The 19,053-nt window shown below is 41.6% G+C and overlaps 1 protein-coding gene across 1 annotated transcript; it reads left to right on the plus strand.

Annotated features, from left to right (window-relative positions):
* The first annotated feature begins 582 nt into the window (after positions 1-582).
* On the plus strand, positions 583-16,626 carry LOC129846462 (zinc finger protein 658B-like). The gene is made up of 3 exons (XM_055914401.1): positions 583-4,801; positions 5,387-5,636; positions 12,758-16,626. Exons 2-3 carry the CDS (start codon positions 5,531-5,533, stop codon positions 14,161-14,163), a joined length of 1,512 nt encoding a protein of 503 aa, XP_055770376.1. The 5' UTR covers positions 583-4,801; positions 5,387-5,530; the 3' UTR covers positions 14,164-16,626.
* The last annotated feature ends 2,427 nt before the right edge of the window (positions 16,627-19,053 follow it).

Raw genomic sequence — 19,053 nt, forward strand, 5'->3', positions numbered from 1 at the left:
GAAGGGCCAGAAGTATACAGAATAGTGTTGTCTGCGTAGAGGTGGATCAGAGACTCACCAGCAGCAAGAGCGACATCATTGATGTATACAGAGAAGAGAGTCGGTCCAAGAATTGAACCCTGTGGCACCCCCATAGAGACTGCCAGAGGTCCGGACAACAGACCCTCCGATTTGACACACTGAACTCGATCAGAGAAGTAGTTGGTAAACCAGGCGAGGCAATCATTAGAGAAACCAAGGCTGTCGAGTCTGCCGATGAGGATGTGGTGATTGACAGAGTCAAAAGCCTTGGCCAGGTCAATGAATATGGCTGCACAGTACTGTTTCCTATCGATAGCGGTTAAGATATCGTTTATGACCTTGGTGCACCCATGACCAGCTCTGAAACCAGATTGCATAGCGGAGAAGGTATGGTGGGATTCGAGATGGTCGGTAATCTGTTTGTTGACTTGGCTTTCGAAGACCTTAGAAAGGCAGGGTAGGATAGATATAGGTCTGTAGCAGTTTGGGTCTAGAGTGTCTCCCCCTTTGAAGAGCGGGATAACCGCAGCTGTTTTCCAATCTTTGGGAATCTCAGACGACACGAAAGAGAGGTTGAAAAGGCTGGTAATAGTGGTGGCAACAATTTCAGCAGATAGTTTTAGAAAGAAAGGGTCCAGATTATCTAGCCCGGCTGATTTGTAAGGGTCCTGATTTTGCAGCTCTTTCAGAACATCAGCTGACTGTATTTGGGAGAAAGAGAAATGGGGAAGGCTTGGGCGAGTAGCAGAGGGGAGGGCAGTGCTGTTGACCGGGGTAGGGGTAGCCAGGTGGAAAGCATGGCCAGCCGTAGAAAAATGCTTATTGAAATTCTCAATTATAGTGGATTTGTCGGTGGTGACCGTATTTCCTATCTTCAGGGCAGTTGGAAGCTGGGAGGAGGTGTTCTTATTCTCCATGGACTTTACAGTGTCCCAGAACTTTTTTGAGTTTGTGTTGCAGGAAGCAAATTTCTGCTTGAAAAAGCTAGCCTTGGCTTTTCTAACTGCCTGTGTATACTGGTTTCTAGCTTCCCTGAAAAGTTGCATATCACGGGGGCTGTTTGATGCTAATGCAGAACGCCATAGGATGTTTTTCTGATGGTTAAGGGCAGTCAGGTCAGGAGAGAACCAAGGGCTATATCTGTTCCTGGTTCTAAATTTCTTGAATGGGGCATGCTTATTCAAGATGGTGAGGAAGGCATTTAAAAAAAATATCCAGGCATCCTCTACTGACGGGATGAGATCAATATCCTTCCAGGATACCTCGGCCAGGTCGATTAGAAAGGCCTGCTCGCTGAAGTGTTTCAGGGAGCGTTTGACAGTGATGAGTGGAGGTCGTTTGATCGCTGACCCATTACGGATACAGGCAATGAGGCAGTGATCGCTGAGATCTTAGTTGAAAACAGCAGAGGTGTATTTGGAGGGCAAGTTGGTTAGGATGATGTCTATGAGGGTACCCGTGTTTACGGAATTGGGGTGATACCTGGTAGGTTCATTGATAATTTGTGTGAGATTGAGGGCATCAAGCTTAGATTGTAGGATGGCTGGGGTGTTAAGCATGTTCCAATTTAGGTCGCCTAGCAGCACAAGCTCTGAAGATAGATGGGGGGCAATCAGTTCACATATGGTGTCCAGAGCACAGCTGGGGGCAGAGGGTGGTCTATAGCAGGCGGCAACAGTGAGAGACTTGTTTTTAGAGAGGTGGATTTTTAAAAGTAGTAGTTCAAATTGTTTCGGAACAGACCTGGATAGTAAAACAGAACTCTGCAGGCAATCCTTGCAGTAGATTGCAACACCGCCCCCTTTGGCCGTTCTATCTTGTCTGAAAATCTTGTAGTTAGGGATGAAAATGTCAGAATTTTTGGTGGTCTTCCTAAGCCAGGATTCAGACACGGCTAAAACATCTGGGTTGGCAGAGTGTGCTAAAGCAGTGAACAAAACAAACTTAGGGAGGAGGCTTCTAATGTTAACATGCATGAAACCAAGGCTATTACGGTTAAAGAAGTCATCAAAAGAGAGCGCCTGGGGAATAGTAGTGGAGCTAGGTACTGCAGGGCCTGGATTCACCTCTACATCACCAGAGGAACAGAGGAGGAGTAGGATAAGGGTACGGCTAAAAGCTATGAGAATTGGTCGTTTAGAACGTCTAGAACAGAGAGTAAAAGGAAGTTTCTGGGGGCGATAAAATAGCTTCAAGGAATAATGTACAGACAAAGGCATGGTAGGATGTGAATACAGCGGAGGTAAACCTAGGTAATGAGTGATGATGAGAGAGATATTGTCTCTAGAAACATTGAAACCAGGTGATGTCATCGCATATGTGGGTGGTGGAACTGAGAGGTTGGATATATAGTGAGCAGGGCTAGAGGCTCTACAGTGAAATAAGCCAATAAACACTAACCAGAACAGCAATGGACAAGGCATATTTACATTAAGGAGAGGCATGCTTAATCGAGTGATCATAAGGGTCCAGTGAGTAGAGGTTGGTTGGGGTCACGGCGATCCAGACAGCTGGCCGGGTAGCTGGCTATCGGTAGCAAGATAACATAGGATGGAGGTCTGTTTTTTTTTTTTGGTCACCTCGTTCGTTTCCGTCGGTAGATTAGTGGGGTTCCGTGTGGTAGAGGGGATCGATCCAATTGGCAAAATAGATATAGTGACCCAAGAAAAAAATTGTCCGGTATACTTATTTAGATAGCAGCCGATAAGACAGCTAATAATTAGCAGATGGGTATTCAGAAACGTCGCAATGGAAAAGCCTGTTGAAACCACCTCGGACAATTACGTCGGCAGACCAGTCGTGATGGATCGGCGGGGCTCCGTGTCGGCAATAAAGGGTCCAGTCCAATTGGCAAAAGAGGTATTGTAGCCCAAGAATTCGCTGGTAGACCTCTTCGGCTAGCCGGCAGATGGGCCTAGCTCGAGGCTAGCTCAAGGCTAACTGGTGCTTGTTTCGGGACAGAGGTATTAGCCAGTAGTAGCCACTTGGTTGCAGCTAGCTAGCGACGATGATCCGGTGTAATTGTCCAGAGCTTGCGTCAGGAATCCGGTGATGTGGTAGAGAAAAAGCAGTCCTATATTCTCTGGGTTGATGTCGCGCCTGCAGACTGGCAGGTATTGGCCCGAGCTGAAGCTGGCTGGTGTCCGAGTTAAGGGTGAAGACATTTAAGATGGTAGATTGTTAATATCATGTGCTAGTCAGGTTCAGCAAGGGAAGATTATTCAATTGGAAAATCATAATGGGACGAAGCTCAGAAGCCATGACCCTGGAGCTTATGCTAAATTGAAGGGAGTAATCTCTGAGGTCCCAATATCTATGTCCATGGATGATATTGTTAAAGAACATGTGAAGGAGGCAGAGTGTTTGAAGTGAAAGCTTATCAGTGCTGTTGAGGTTTGAGAAGGTTTTGTCTGGAAAAGTACAGAATAGGATTCCTTAGCTTCAATGTCAGAGATTCTGACCCAGCCTCATCAATCAACCAATCAAATGTATTTATAAAGCCCTTCTTACATCAGCTGATGTCACAGTGCTTTACAGAAACCCAGCCTAAAACCCCAAACAGCAAGGTGTAGAAGCACAGTGGCTAGGAAAACCTCTCTAGAAAGGCCAGAACCTAGGAAGAAACCTTGAGAGGAACCAGGCTATGAGGGGTGGCCAGACCTCTTCTGGCTGGAGATTATAACAGAACATGGCCAAGATGTTCAAATGTTCATAGATGACCTGCAGTGTCAAATAATAATAATCACAGTGGTTGTCGAGGGTGCAACAGGTCAGCACCTCAGGAATAAATGTCAGTTGGCTTTTCATAGCCGATCATTGAGAGTATCTCTACCGCTCCTGCTGTCTCTAGAGAGTTGAAAACAGCACGTCTGGTGAACAGGTCAGGCTTCCATAGCCGCAGGCAGAACAGTTGAAACTGGAGCAGCAACGGAGAATCATCACAGTGTTTTTAAATGCCAAAGAATGGAACATGTAGCTGTTGAGTGAAAAGATGTGCCAAGTGGCTGGTCCTGTAGTAAGAGGACCTACTGTCAGACTGATGGAGCTTCCATGGCTGGTCCTGTAGTAAGAGGACCTACTGTCAGACTGATGGAGCTTCCATGGCTGGTCCTGTAGTAAGAGGACCTACTGTCAGACTGATGGAGCTTCCATGGCTGGTCCTGTAGTAAGAGGACCTACTGTCAGACTGATGGAGCTTCCATGGCTGGTCCCGTAGTAAGAGGACCTACTGTCAGACTGATGGAGCTTCCATGGCTGGTCCTGTAGTAAGAGGACCTACTGTCAGAACTGCTCTTTCTATTAGTCCTGACATGGTTTCGAGGGTTGTTCAGAAATCTTGCTCCCATAAATACGCTGTGACAAAGGATACTTTAATATTGAATAAAATATACTTCATAGCTTTCATTGGTAAGGTTATCAACATCTTGGATTGTGTAAAGCAGAAATACCAGTTTGAAAGTTATCTTTTAAACTGCAGCAGAGTTGTTGGGGGTAACAGATGTTACTGTCGGTATGGTTTTTGATAAGCTGGATAACCTGGGGGTGGATTGTCTCAGCATGATATAGACCCCAATGTTTGCAAACACAGAAAGGGATCTATTGATAAAGTTTATTGGGGGTGTGGGATGGGTTTTTGGGGAAGGGGAGGTTGTGGTAGAAGTTAATAGGGATTTCTTGGTTTATTTTCTTAGTACAGAATTAGACAGACATGGACCTTAAATGTTTGTTTGCGGACCGCCATGATACCATAGGAGGTCTGCATCAACGGACTTCAGTGCAGGTAGTGCCTCATCAGAGAGAGAACATTTCAGTTGCTCTACAGTTTTGGAGCTGAATGTAATGATTATCAGTTTTTTACATGTGTACTAATATTCAGACACATACAGTTTCTATATTTATCTATTATTCAGGGTTTGCACAAGGGGCTTAAAGTAAATAAATATTAGGGCCTGAAAAAGTCCTTGAATTTCACTTGCCACTGTACGACCCCTGATAATTCTTACTGTGTTGTGAACAGGAAATATAATTGTTTTTTGTGAGTGAAATAATACAGTGAACACGAGGTTATTCAGGAAAATAGTACATTGTGCATAAAACATAAAACATACTGCAATCTTGTAATAAATGTTTTTTTAGTCATTTATGTGAATTTAGGAAATCTACTATAGATTAAGTGCACTTATGTAATGCAATTTAAAATGTGTACTTTGTGTCTAATGTGAATGAATGTTTTGTCAAGGATTAGCTACCTGATCTACTGAAATGAGATAATTGAACAAGAAAAAATATAAAATAATTATACAGAATAAAGTGCCAGAACTGTCAAGAAAATAACTTTTGTGTCCATTTGTCTTTATTACTACAGGCCGACTCAGATTAAGTCTGAGGCCGGTAACATCAACAGTGAGAACAAACCCAGCCTGCCTCTCCTTCCACACTGAGTCCAAACCTACAGTCACTGGGTCCTGATTGTGACAGTGGAGCCCAGTTTGCACTGCAGGATCCAGAGATGGCATCAGTGAAGCTGGAAGACTGCAGTCAAACACTGGAGCTGAATGTCAACATTAAAGATGAAGAAGAGGAGGAGGAGAAGATTAGGACAACTGTTAGTCATGGTAAGAGCAGGTTCTATCTATAAGTTATCTTCATAAATTAGACCTCCATAAGTTATGACCAGTCTATTGCTAGGTTGAATTCTGTAATTCTGACATCACACATCCCTGAAAACCTCAAGACTTCACAGCGAGGCAAAACGTTTAAAAACTTGTAACGCCTGCTTTTGCCCACACATTGTCTGAAGATCACCAAGTTAGGCATACCTCATTTCAAAATAGGCCATGGCATCATCACTGTCAATATTGAATTATAATTCTTCGCGTTTTACCAGTGAAATGACCAGTGAAATGACCAAGCTGTGTCTGCATGCCAATCGTTTGATCTCAATCAATTTCATGGGAATATGCATTTAAATCTTCTTGAATTACTGTTTGGTTAGCAAATTAGAGCAGATGGTGTTAAATTATATAGACTTCCTGTATTTTGTTTTAATTAAAGCACATTCTGCCTAATGGCGCGCTGTTGAGTTTGAGACGATTCAGCAAACCATTCTAAAATCTCGTGAGAAATGAGGTGTTGTTTTTGTTGTAACAGTAATGTTATGCTATAATATTTGGTTATGTGGACTACTAATTAATCAGTAGGTGATCAGTAGGTGATCGTCCAAGACATTGATCTGCCTTTACTAAACAAACACCATTGTGGCGGCTCATCGCTCTTGCAGCACTACACCCCTGCAGTCTGCTGCACCGAACTAGTGATTGATGCTCACCTAGCCTACTCTTTTGTCTCGCGCAACATTTGGTGATGCAGAAATGAGAGAACATGTTTGGCTGATTTTATGAAAATCTGGGAATATTTGGCCAAGGAAACATTTCTGGTTGGTCTCAAGGAATGTCACACAGGGAGACTTTTTAAAACAGGATTGAGTGAAGTAGCAGCTAATGCTCATGGAGAGCCTTATTATTATTAACCTTTATTTAACTAGGCAAGTCAGTTAATACCAAATTATTATGTACAATGACGGCCTACACCGGCCAAACCCGGACGACACTTGGCCAATTGTGCGCCGCCCTATGGGACTCCCAATCACGGCCGGTTGTGATACAGCCTGGAATCTAACCAGGGTGTCTGTAGTGATGCCTCTAGCACTGAGATGCAGTGCCTTAGACCGCTGCGCCACTCAGGAGCTCATAAGTTTGATGAAATTCCATTAACTTTCAGTCTAATAGGGCTATTTACTTCCTTTTGTAGCTCTTCACCAGTTTCTTGAATGTTTATTGTACATAAATATAAACACAACATGCAACAATTTCAACGATTTTTCTGAGTTACAGTTCATATAAGGGGCGGCAGGTAGCCTGGTGGTTAGAGCGTTGGGCCAGTAACCGATAGGTTGCTGGATCGAATCCCTGAGCTGACAAGGTAAAAATCTGTCGTTCTGCCCCTGAACAATGCAGTTAACCCACTGTTACCCGGAAGGCCGTCATTGTTAGTAAGAATTGTTCTTAACTGACTTGCCTAGTTAAATAAAGGTTAAATGTAATTAAAAAAAATATATATATATATTGAAATGAATTAGGCCCTAACCTGTAGGTTTCACATGACTGGGCAGGGGTGCAGCCATGGGTGGGCCTTGGAAGGCATAGCCCCACCCACTTGGCAGACAGACCCACCTCAGGTCCTGGGCTGACGTTATTGCACGTGGTCTACGATTGTGAGGCCGGTTGGACGTACTGCCAAATACTCTAATACGACGTTGGAGGCAGCTTATGGTAGAGGAATTAACCTCTCTAGGATATGTGGGACGCTAGCGGCCAACATACCCAACATCTAGTGAAAATGCAGAGCGCCAAATTCAAATAAATTACTATAAAAATTAAACTTTCATGAAATCACACATGCAATACACCAAATTAAAGCTACACTTGTTGTGAATCCAGCCAACGTGTCAGATTTCAAAAAGGCTTTACGGCGAAAGCAAACGATGCTATTATATGAGGATAGCACCCCAGCAAACAAACGCAGACCATCATATTTCAGCCCTCCAGGCGCGACACAAAACGCAGAAATAAAGATATAATTCATGACTTACCTTTGACGAGCGTCTTCTGTTGGCACTCCAATATGTCCCATAAACATCACAAATGGTCCTTTTGTTCGATTAATTCCGTCGATATATATCCAAAATGTCCATTTATTTGTCGCGTTTGATCCAGAAAAACACTGGTTCCAACTCGCGCAACATGACTACAAAAGTTACCTGTAAGCTTTGTCCAAACATTTCAAACTATTTTCCTAATACAACTTTAGGTATTTTTTTACGTAAATAATCGATACAATTTAAGACGGGATATACTGTGTTCAATACCGGAGGAAAATAATGTGTAGCGACCCTTTAGGTTAAGCTCCTCTAACAAAGATTACACTTCCCTCTAACCTCATTCTGAACAGTGCTACTTCTTCATATCTCAAAGGAAAAACCTCAACCAATTTCTAAAGACTGTTGACATCCAGTGGAAGCGATAGGAACTGCAAGAAAGTTGCTTAGAAATCTGGATTCCCAATGAAAATCATTAAAATGAGAGTGACCTCAAAAATGAAAATTCTGAATGGTTTGTCTTTGGAGTTTTGTTTGCCAAATCAGTTCTGTTATACTCACAGACATGATTCAAACAGTTTTAGAAACTTCATAGTGTTTCCTATCCAAATCTACTAATGATATGCATATCTTAGCTTCTGGGCCTGAGTAGCAGGCAGTTTAATTTGGGCACGCTTTTCATCCAAAATTCCGAATGCTGCCCCGTATCCTATATAAGTTAACATTCAATTCCCTGGAAACATCTCTGGTCGACATTCCTGCAGTCAGCATGCCAATTGCACGCTCCCTCAAAACTTGAAACATCTGTGGCGTTGTGTTGTGTCACAAAACTGTACATTTTAAAGTGTCCTGTTATTGTCCCCAGCACAAGGTGCGACTGTGTAATGATTATGCCGTTTAATCGGCTTCTTGATATGCCACCCCTGTCATGTGGATGGATTATCTTGGCAAAGGAGAAATGCTCACTGACAGGGATGTAAACATATTTGTGCACACAATTTGAGAGAAATAAGCTTTTTGTGTGTAGGAACATTTCTGAGATTTTGTTTATTTCAGCTCATGAAACATGGGACCAACACTTTACATGTTGCGTTTATATATTTTTTCCAGTGTAGTTAGACATTACTGTTCTCTCCGTGATCGACTGGAATTTAGCCTGAAAAGGATTTGAGAAATATGATATAGGCCTACGTCTCGTTTTGGCCTGCACAGAATATCAGATCTCAACAACGATTGGAGAAGTGTTGAACATAACCAGTAGACTACCACATCCTGATGATTTATATCTCATACATATATATTTAATATTTTATATATCAAGTTGTAGAAACATCTCAAGGATGATCAATGGAAACAGGATGCACCTGAGCTCAATTCAAAAGTTTGGGGTCACTTAACACCAGTCTCAACGTCAACAGTTAAGAGGCGACTCCGGGATGCTGGCCTTCTTGGCAGAGTTGCAAAGGCCAGTTTTATTGCTGAAAACCACAGTTTTCAGCTGTACTAACAATTGCAAAAGGGTTTTCTAATGATCAATTAGCCTTTTTTTTAAATGATAAACTTGGATTAGCTAACACAACATGCCATTGGATCACAGGAGTGATGGTTGCTGATAATGGGCCTCTGTACGCCTATGTAGATATTCCATAAAATATCTGCCGTTTCCAGCTACAATAGTCATTTACAACAATAACAATGTCCACACTGTATTTCAGATCCATTTGATGTTATTTTAATGGACAAACAATGTGCTTTTCTTTCAAAACAAGGACATTTCTAAGTGACCCCAAACGTTTGAACGGTAGTGTATATTTTATATTTTATACATCAAGTTGTAGAAACATCTCAAGGATGATCAATGGAAACAGGATGCATCTGAACTCAATTTTGAGTCTGTCTTGTTTTTCTGTTTTTTTAATTTTTATAAATTTGCAAAAATGTCTAAACCTGTTTTCGCTTTGTCATTATGGGGTATTGTGTGTAGATTGCTGAGGATATTTTTTTATTTAATTTTAGAATAAGGCTGTAACAAAACATAATGTGGAAAAAGTCAAGGGGTTTGAATACTTTCCGAGGGCACTGTCAGACCCCTTCCCATTTTTCCCATTTTGGTACGTTACAGCCTTTTTCTAAAATTGATTACATGTTTTTTCTAGTCAATCTACACACAATACCCCATAATGACAAAGCCAAAACAGGTTTTTAGAAATTCTTGCAAATGTAAAAAAATATATATAACAATTGCTTATTTACGTACGTTTTCAGACCCTTTGCTGTGAGATAATCCTTGAGATGTTTCTACAACTTCATTGGAGTCCACCTGTGGTAAAATCAATTGATTGGACATGATTTGGACAGGCACACACCTGTCTATGTAAGGTCCCACAGTTGACAGTGCATGTCAGAGTAAAAACCAAGTCATGAGGTTGAAGGATTTGTCCGTAGAGCTCCGTGACAGGATTGTGTCGGCACAGATCTGGGGACCGGTACCAAAACATTTCTGTAGCATTAAAGGTCCCCAAGAACACAGGGGCCTCAATCATTCTTCAATGGAAGAGCTGGCCGCCCAGCCAAACTGAGCAATCGGGGGAGAAGGGCCTTGGTCAGGGAGGTGGCCAAGAACCCGATGGTCACTCTGACAGAGCTCCAGAGTTCCTCTATGGAGATGAAAGAATCTTCCAGAAGGACAACTATCTCTGCAGCACTCCACTCATCGTGCGTTTATTGTAGAGTGCCCAGACAGAAGCCACTCCTCAGTAAAAGGCACATGACAGTCCGCTTGGAGTTTGCCAAAAGGCACCTAAAGGACTCTGACCATGAGAAACAAGATTCTCTGGTCTGATGAAACCAAGATTGAACTCTTTGCCCTGAATGCCAAGCGTCATGTCTGGAGCAAACCTGGCACCATCTCTACGGTGAAGCATGGTGGTGACAGCGTCATGCTGTGGTGATGTTTTTAGCAGCAGGGACTGGGTGACTAGTCAGGATCAAGGGACAGATGAACGTAGCAAAGTATAGAGAGATCCTTGATGAACCCCCCCCCCCCCCCCCCCCCAAGCACACAGCCAATACAACGTGGGAGTGGCTTCGGTACAAGTCTCTGAATGTCATTGAGTGGCCCAGCCCGAGCCCGGACTTGAACCCGATCAAACATGTCTGGAGAGACCTGAAAATAGCTTTTCAGAGACGCTCCCCATCCAACCTGGCAGAGCTTGAGAGGATCTGCAGAGAAGAATGGGAGAAACTCCCCAAATACAAGTGTTTCAAGCTTGTAGCTTCATACCCAACAAGACTCAAAGGTGCTTCAACTAACTATTGTGTAAAGGGTCTGAATACTTACGTAAATGTAACATTTCAGTTATTTCTAGAAACCTGTTTTTGCCCTTGTCATTATGGGGTATTGCGATGTCATTATGGGTTATTGTGATGCCATATAATATTTTGGGTCACTTAGAAATGTCCTTGTTTTTGAAAGAAAAGTACTTTTTTTTCTCCATTAAAATAACATCAAATTGATAATTAATAATACAGCTACAATAGTCATTTACAACATTAACAATGTCTACACTGTATTTCTGATCAATTTGACATTATTTGAATGGACAAAAAAATTGCTTTTCTTTCAAGAACAAGGACATTTGTAAGTGACCCCAATCTTTTGAATTCATTCATTTATTTCACCACTAATGGTAGTGTATTTATTTTATTTTTTATTTTTTCACCTTTATTTAACTTCCTTAGCATACTGGTTATTGTCCTGAATTTCGGATGACTGGCGTGCCCAGAGTAAACTGCCCAGAAGCTAGGATATGCATATACTTGATAGCATTGGATAGAAAACACTGTGAAGTTTCTAAAACTGTTAAAATAATGTCTGAGTATAACAGAACTGATATGGCAGGTGAAAACCTGAGGAAATTCCATCCGGAATGTTTATTTTGAGGTCACAGGTTTTTTCAGTGCTTGCCTATGGGATATACAAATAGATAGGACCCAGATTGCAGTTCCTATGGCTTCCACTAGATGTCAACAGTCTTTAGAATGGGTTTCAGGTATTTGTAGTTTTTCCAAGGTGTGAGAGTGCGCTCTTCGTTATTTATTTTCGCTATTGAACACACTATTCTCCGTCTTAAATATTATTGTTTATTTAAATATTAGAATACCTGAGGATTAATTAGAAACATCGTTTGACTTGTTTGGATGAACTTTACCGGTAACTTGTGTGCATGTTGAATGAGTGAATTACTGAATCAAACGCGCCATCTAATTGACATTTCTGGGATATAATGAAGGACTTTATCGAACAAAGTACCATTCTTTGTGTATCTTGGACCCTTGGGATTGCAATCAGAGGAAGATCTTCAAAGGTAAGTGATTTATTTAATTGCTGTCTGTGATTTTGTGATGCCTGTGCTGGTTTAAAAAGTATTTTGACGTGGGGCGCTGTCCTCAGATAATCGCATGGTATGCTTTCTCCGTAAAGCCTTTTTCAAATCTGACAACGCAGTTGGATTAACAAGAAGCTTTTAAATGATGTAAGACACTTGTATTTTCATGAATGTTTAATATTACGATTTTTGTATTTTGAATTTCGCGCTCTGCAATTTCACCGGATGTTGTCGTAGGTGTCCCACTAGCGTTTGGACATGCGCCCAAAATGGTTAACTAGGCAAGTCAGTTTAAGAACAAATTCTTATTTTCAATGACGGCCTAGGAACAGTGGGTTAACTGCCTTGTTCAGGGGCAGAACGACAGATTTTTACATTGTCAGCTCGGGTATTCGATCTTGCAACCTTTCGGTTGCTCTAGCCACTAGGCTACCTGTCACCCGGGATGGCCAGAAGAGGAATGGTCACCGCTCTGAGCCTGGTTCCTCTCTAGGTTTCTTCCTAGGTTCCTGCTTTCTAGAGAGTTTGTGGCCACTGCTTCTACATCTGCATTGCTTGCTCTTTGGGGATTTTAGGCTGGGTTTCTGTTCAGCACTTTGTGAAAACTACTGATGTAAAAAGGGCTTCATAAAATACATTTGATTCACATGTATATCACACCAACTGACTGGTTCTTCTGATGTTTACACAGGATACCATGTTGAGACATTCTCTACATCCAGAGTGCAACAGCAGGAAGATCAGAGAGCGAAGAGGTCTCATCACTGCCCACATTGTGAAGAGATTTTCCCATTTCTATCAAAGCTAAAAATACACCTAAAAATACACACAGGAGAGAAGCCTTACTCCTGCCCTGACTGTGGAACTAGTTTCTCTAAACTTTCCAACTTAAAATCACATGAACGTATACACACAGGAGAGAAGCCTTACTTCTGCTCTGACTGTGTAAAATGCTTCAAAACATCAACTCAGCTAAAAGTTCATCAGAGAACACACACAGGAGAGAAGCCTTACTCCTGCTCTGACTGTGGAAAATGCTTCACAACGTCAACTGATCTAAAAGTTCATCAGAGAACACACACAGGAGAGAAGCCTTATTCCTGCCCTGACTGTGGAACTAGGTTCTCTAAACTTTCCAACTTAAAATCACATGAACGTATGCACACAGAAGAGAAGCCTTACTTCTGCTCTGACTGTGTAAAATATTTCAAAACATCAACTCAGCTAAAAGTTCATCAGAGAACACACACAGGAGAGAAGCCTTATTCTTGCCCTGACTGTGGAACTAGGTTCTCTACACTTTCCAACTTAAAATCACATGAACGTATACACACAGGAGAGAAGCCTTACTTCTGCTCTGACTGTGTAAAATGCTTCAAAACATCAACTCAGCTAAAAGTTCATCAGAGAACACACACAGGAGAGAAGCCTTACTCCTGCTCTGACTGTGGAAAATGCTTCACATCGTCAACTGATGTAAAAGTTCATCAGAGAACACACACAGGAGAGAAGCCTTATTCCTGCCCTGACTGTGGAACTAGGTTCTCTCAACTTTCCAACTTAAAATCACATGAACGTATACACACAGGAGAGAAGCCTTACGTCTGCTCTGAATGTGGAAAATGTTTTAAAACATCAAATGAGCTAAAAGTTCATCAGAGAACACACACAGGAGAGAAGCCTTATTCCTGCCCTGACTGTGGAACTAGGTTCTCTAAACTTTCCAACTTAAAATCACATGAACGTATACACACAGGAGAGAAGCCTTACTTCTGCTCTGACTGTGGAACTAGGTTCTCTAAACTTTCCAACTTAAAATCACATGAACGTATACACACAGGAGAGAAGCCTTACTTCTGCTCTGAATGTGGAAAATGCTTCAAAACATCAAATGAGCTAAAAGTTCATCAGAGAACACACACAGGAGAGAAGCCTTATTCCTGCCCTGACTGTGGAACTAGGTTCTCTACACTTTCCAACTTAAAATCACATGAACGTATACACACAGGAGAGAAGCCTTACTTCTGCTCTGACTGTGTAAAATATTTCAAAACATCAACTCAGCTAAAAGTTCATCAGAGAACACACACAGGATAGAAGCCTTATTCTTGCCCTGACTGTGGAACTAGGGTCTCTAAACTTTCCAACTTAAAATCACATGAACGTATACACACAGGAGAGAAGCCTTACTTCTGCTCTGACTGTGGAAAATGCTTCACAACGTCAACTGATCTAAAAGTTCATCAGAGAACACACACAGGAGAGAAGCCTTATTCCTGCCCTGACTGTGGAACTAGGTTCTCTAAACTTTCCAACTTAAAATCACATGAACGTATACACACAGGAGAGAAGCCTTACTTCTGCTCTGAATGTGGAAAATGTTTTAAAACATCAAATGAGCTAAAAGTTCATCAGAGAACACACACAGGAGAGAAGCCTTTCTTCTGCCCTGACTGTGGAACTAGTTTCTCTCGACTTTCCTACTTAAAATCACATGAGCGTATACATACAGGAGAGAAGCCTTACGTTTGCTCTGACTGTGGGGCGAGTTTCTATCATCTCGGAACCTTAAAAACACACCAACGTATACACACAGGAGAGAAGCCTTACTCCTGCTCTGACTGGAAAATGCTTCAAAACAGCAAATGAGCTAAAAGTTCATCAGAGAAAACAAACAGGAGAGAAGCCTTACTTCTGCTCTGACTGTGGAATTAGTTTCTCTCAACTTTCCCACTTAAAAATACATGAACGTATACACACAGGAGAGAAGCCTTACTTCTGCTCTGACTGTGTAAAATGTTTCAAAACATCAACTCAGCTAAAAGGTCATGAGAGAACACACACAGGGGAGAGAAAAAGGTTAATCAGAGAACACAGGCATGAGAGAAGCCTGCTTATGTCTGCTCTGACTTTTGGGTGAGTTTCACTCACCATAGCAACTTAACACACCAAAGACTATAGACGTCTAGCCAAAGGCTGCGTGTTTGAATCTCATCAATGACGACTTAGCAATTTAGCTAACTAGCAACTTTGCAACTTCTTACTAATTTTTAGCTATGTTAGCATGTTAGCTTAGCATGCAACTACTTAGCATGTTAGCTAACCTTTCCCCTAAACCCATTTAACTCTACCTTAAACCCCTCACCCCTAACCTAGCTAACGTTAGCAACAACAAATTGGAATTCGTAACATATCATACATATTACAAGTTCGTAACATATTGTATGAATAGCAATGCGTAACATAACATATGAATTGTAATTCTTAACATCTGATATGTCCTACAAGTCGTATTATACTGAACAACAATCTAAATGGAACAATTTCAAAGATTTACAGTTCGTATAAGGATATCAGTCAATTGAAATAAATGAGGCCCTAATCTATGGATTTCACATGACTGGGCAGGGGCTCAGGCTTGGGTGGGACTTTGGAGGGCATAGGCCCACTTGGGAGCCAGGCCCAGCCAATCAGCATGAGTTTTTCCCCACAAAAGGTCTTTATTACAGACATAAATACTACTCAGCCCCCTCCCAGACAATCCTGCAGGTGAAGAGGTCCTGGGCTGCCGTGGTTACATGTGATCTGCATTTGTGAGGCCTGTTGGATGTACTGCCAAATTCTCTGAAAGGACTTTAGAGGTGTCTTATGGTAGAGATATAAATATTGAGTTCTCTGGCAACAGCTCTGGTGGACATTCCTGGATTCATCATGACAATTGCACATTCTCTAAACTTGAGACAAATGTGACATTGTGTTGTGTGGCCTTTTATTGTCCCCCAGCACAAGGTGCACCTGCGTAATGATAATGCTGTTTTATCAGCATCTTGATATGCCACACCTATCAGGTGGATGGATTATCTTGACAAAGGCTGAAATGCTAATTAACAGGGATATAAACAAAGTTGTGCACAACATTTGAGAGACATTAGCTTTTTGTGCATATGGAACATTGCTGGATTTTTTTATTTCAGCTCATGAAACCAACACTTTAAACATGTTTAGTTTATATTTTAGTTTATTTACTGTGATAGTCCAAACATACTAAAAGGAGTGGCACTGATGTTTTTTGTATAATATAAAACGTTTTGCTCTGAGACCAGGTTGTCCCTCTGCAGTATTCTGTGGGAAGGAGCTAGTATACACTTTTTAATTGTTTTTATTGAACCTTTGTTTAACTAGTTAAGTCAGTTAAGAACCAATTCGTATTAACAATGGTGGCCTAGGAACAGTGGGTTCAGATTTTTACCTTGTCAGCTCGGGGATTCGATCTTGCAACCTTTTGGTTACTGGCCCGCTCTAACCACTAGGCTACCTTCCACCCATAACATGTATCAGATAGAGATGGTGTGATGATCACTTTTCACCATTAGTTTGGGGAGGATTGTTTTACAACTTTATTTAATGATACGCAGTTTATGAAATGAATACATGTGTTTATTAATTGACTTTAAAACTAGATGAGTTATTTTAGTTACTGATCATGAATGTGTTTGGATAACTGCATTGAAGCAAACTTTATTGATCTGCCAATGAAAAATAAAGTTACATGAATATGTACTGGTCAACCTCTTCTCTTTAGTATTCAGTTCTTCATATTAGATCTGACAGTATGAATGGTTCTTATGGTTGTATTCAGTTCTTCATATTAGATCTGACAGTATGATTGGTTCTTATGGGCTGAGTGCTGGGAGTGTTTTTGTATGACTACAGTCAGGAGTTCTCTCTGACCCTGTGTTGTCACCAGCATATTAAGTTTGTTCATCTTAAGATAGCCAGGTGAGACAACCACATATCACAGTAAATACATTTCTCCTCAATTAGTCAGTGTCACATTATTATTATTATTTGTATTAGTATTTTGAGGGGATACTCTTTAAAGACGTAGGGTTTCAGACCTTTTCGGTCAGATGGGCAGGGACTCTGCTGTCCTTGCATCAGAGGGAAGCTGGTGCCACCATTGGGTAGCCAGGACAGAGAAGTGCTTTGACTGGGCTGAGAGGGAGCTTGACCTCCTGTAGCAGTGGGACGGCCATGAGACCAGAGGTGGCAGAACTGAGTGCTCAGGTTGGGATACAGGGTTGGAGCATAGCCTGAAGGTAGAGATGGGGCAGTTCCTCTTGCTGCACCGTAAGTAAACACCATTGTCTTGTAGTGGATGTGAACTTTGACTGGAAGCCAGTGGAATGTACGGAGGAGCAGGGTGACATGGGGGAACTTGGGAAGGTTAAACACCCAGACGGACTGCAGTATTCTAGATAAGTTCAGTGGCGACCCATCATTCAGGGCAGGTGGGCCATCTGTTTTGAGCCCCACAGTTTTAGCGAGAAAAAAGTGAGAAAAAATGATCTTTTTGCAACCAATGTAAAAAACATGTAATTGAGTTGTTAATAAAGCCGTATACAAACATGGTCTCTTTTTGTTTTCTTGAGTAAGGCAGCTCCAAAATGCAGGTGTTTCAGCCTAGCTCATTGCCTTCTGTGGAGGTGGGGCAAGCTAGCAGAAAATACTCGACAGAATTGTGCCGTGATTTGCTCAGTGTTCTGTCATTCATGGGGACAATATGTCACTGCCAGGTCTAAGGGTAGAACTTTAAAATTCAAGCCCCTTGGGTGCTGCCATAGAGTTACATTAGAAGTGCCCATCCAAGAAGCCTTAAGGTCATTGTCCACAGATAAAATAACGTCAAATCATGTGATATCTACAGTCGCTTTGATTGGACTGATCATGTCAACATCTTACTTTCAAAATCTGAGCTAGCAGTCATCATCATGAATCAAGTTGACAATCTACTGGCAAATCCTTTTTAATCTTTGTCATATGAAGAGAAATAATGAGAAATTATAGATAAAGCGTATCGGTGCTCATCGGCCATTGGACAAACATTACACAAGTTGGAAATGGCGAATTCAACAATGAGTGGTTTGGAAGGAATCAGTGGCTAACTGCAAGCTTTGCAAAGCAATCATTAGCCTGCTATTCATTGGAGTGGCTCTGTGGTCCCAAGTCTAAGATTAAGGGGCTCTTTTCCTAGTTTAAAATTGTAAACATTCAACATTGGCATGCTGGCAATAAAGCTTGATTTGTGCCGCCCTCAAATCAACTTAACTCGGTACTGCAAAATCTGACTTGAGTGAGTTCAAGACAACTGGGAACTCGGGGGGGAAAACAATCCACGACTGGGAATATACGTTTTAAACTTTCATCCAACTCGGAATTGTAAATTGGGAACTCGGGCCTCTTTCTACAGCTACTACCTGAAGATCACTGACGTCATCATGATTCCATTTTTTTCCCTTCGAGTTCCCAGTTTTGAAAGCACCATAAATCCAGAGAATGCCAGACTTTGATGACAAAATATGCCCACGAAGGACTGCCGCACCACCTTCCTGTTCAAGTGAGCACAACACAACAAGGTGAGTCAAAAAATGTCTTGTCTGCTGCTGCATAAATTATGTAATATGCCAGGGAGATGTGTATACTGTAGCTAAGAAAGTAATACTAAGTGTATGTTGTGTAGTAAAATGTTAGTAGCCCATGTGCCTCACCTTAATAATTTGGTCTATTTTCACCTCTTAATTTTGCCTACTGTTCTGACTTGGTGGTTCACATGTAGCCTATAACCTGTTTTTGAGAAATGTAATCATTGAATATTGCAAGAATTTTCATTGTCTGCGTGTATTCCTTTTATTTATCCTACGGTTCTGACTTGGCGTACAGGGAGAACACTGTAAGAACAGTCCATGTTCTGAATTCTGTCGCTTTGCATTTCAAAAGGGCCGCACAAATAGTTATATTGACTACGTCCGTCGTAGCTCGCTCATTAATGTCTTAATCGAAATTACAGATTTTCTCTTATCCAATCATGTTCAATCATTTGAATTTACCACATGTGGACTCCAGTCAAGTTGAAGAAACATCTCAAGGATGATCAATGGAAACAGGATGCACTTGAGCTCAATTTGGAATCTGAGCAAAGGGTCTGAA

The sequence above is a fragment of the Salvelinus fontinalis genome, unplaced genomic scaffold (assembly GCF_029448725.1).
Source record: "Salvelinus fontinalis isolate EN_2023a unplaced genomic scaffold, ASM2944872v1 scaffold_0558, whole genome shotgun sequence".
In the NCBI taxonomy this organism is placed as follows: Eukaryota; Metazoa; Chordata; class Actinopteri; order Salmoniformes; family Salmonidae; genus Salvelinus; species Salvelinus fontinalis.

What these genes read in the sequence shown, in the direction of transcription:
- LOC129846462 (XM_055914401.1), top strand. Translation starts at nt 5,531, where the DNA reads ATGGCATCAGTGAAGCTGGAAGACTGCAGTCAAACACTGGAGCTGAAT. An exon ending in TAGGACAACTGTTAGTCATG is followed by an intron (nt 5,637 to 12,757) that starts GTAAGAGCAGGT and finishes ATGTTTACACAG; the next exon opens with GATACCATGTTGAGACATTC.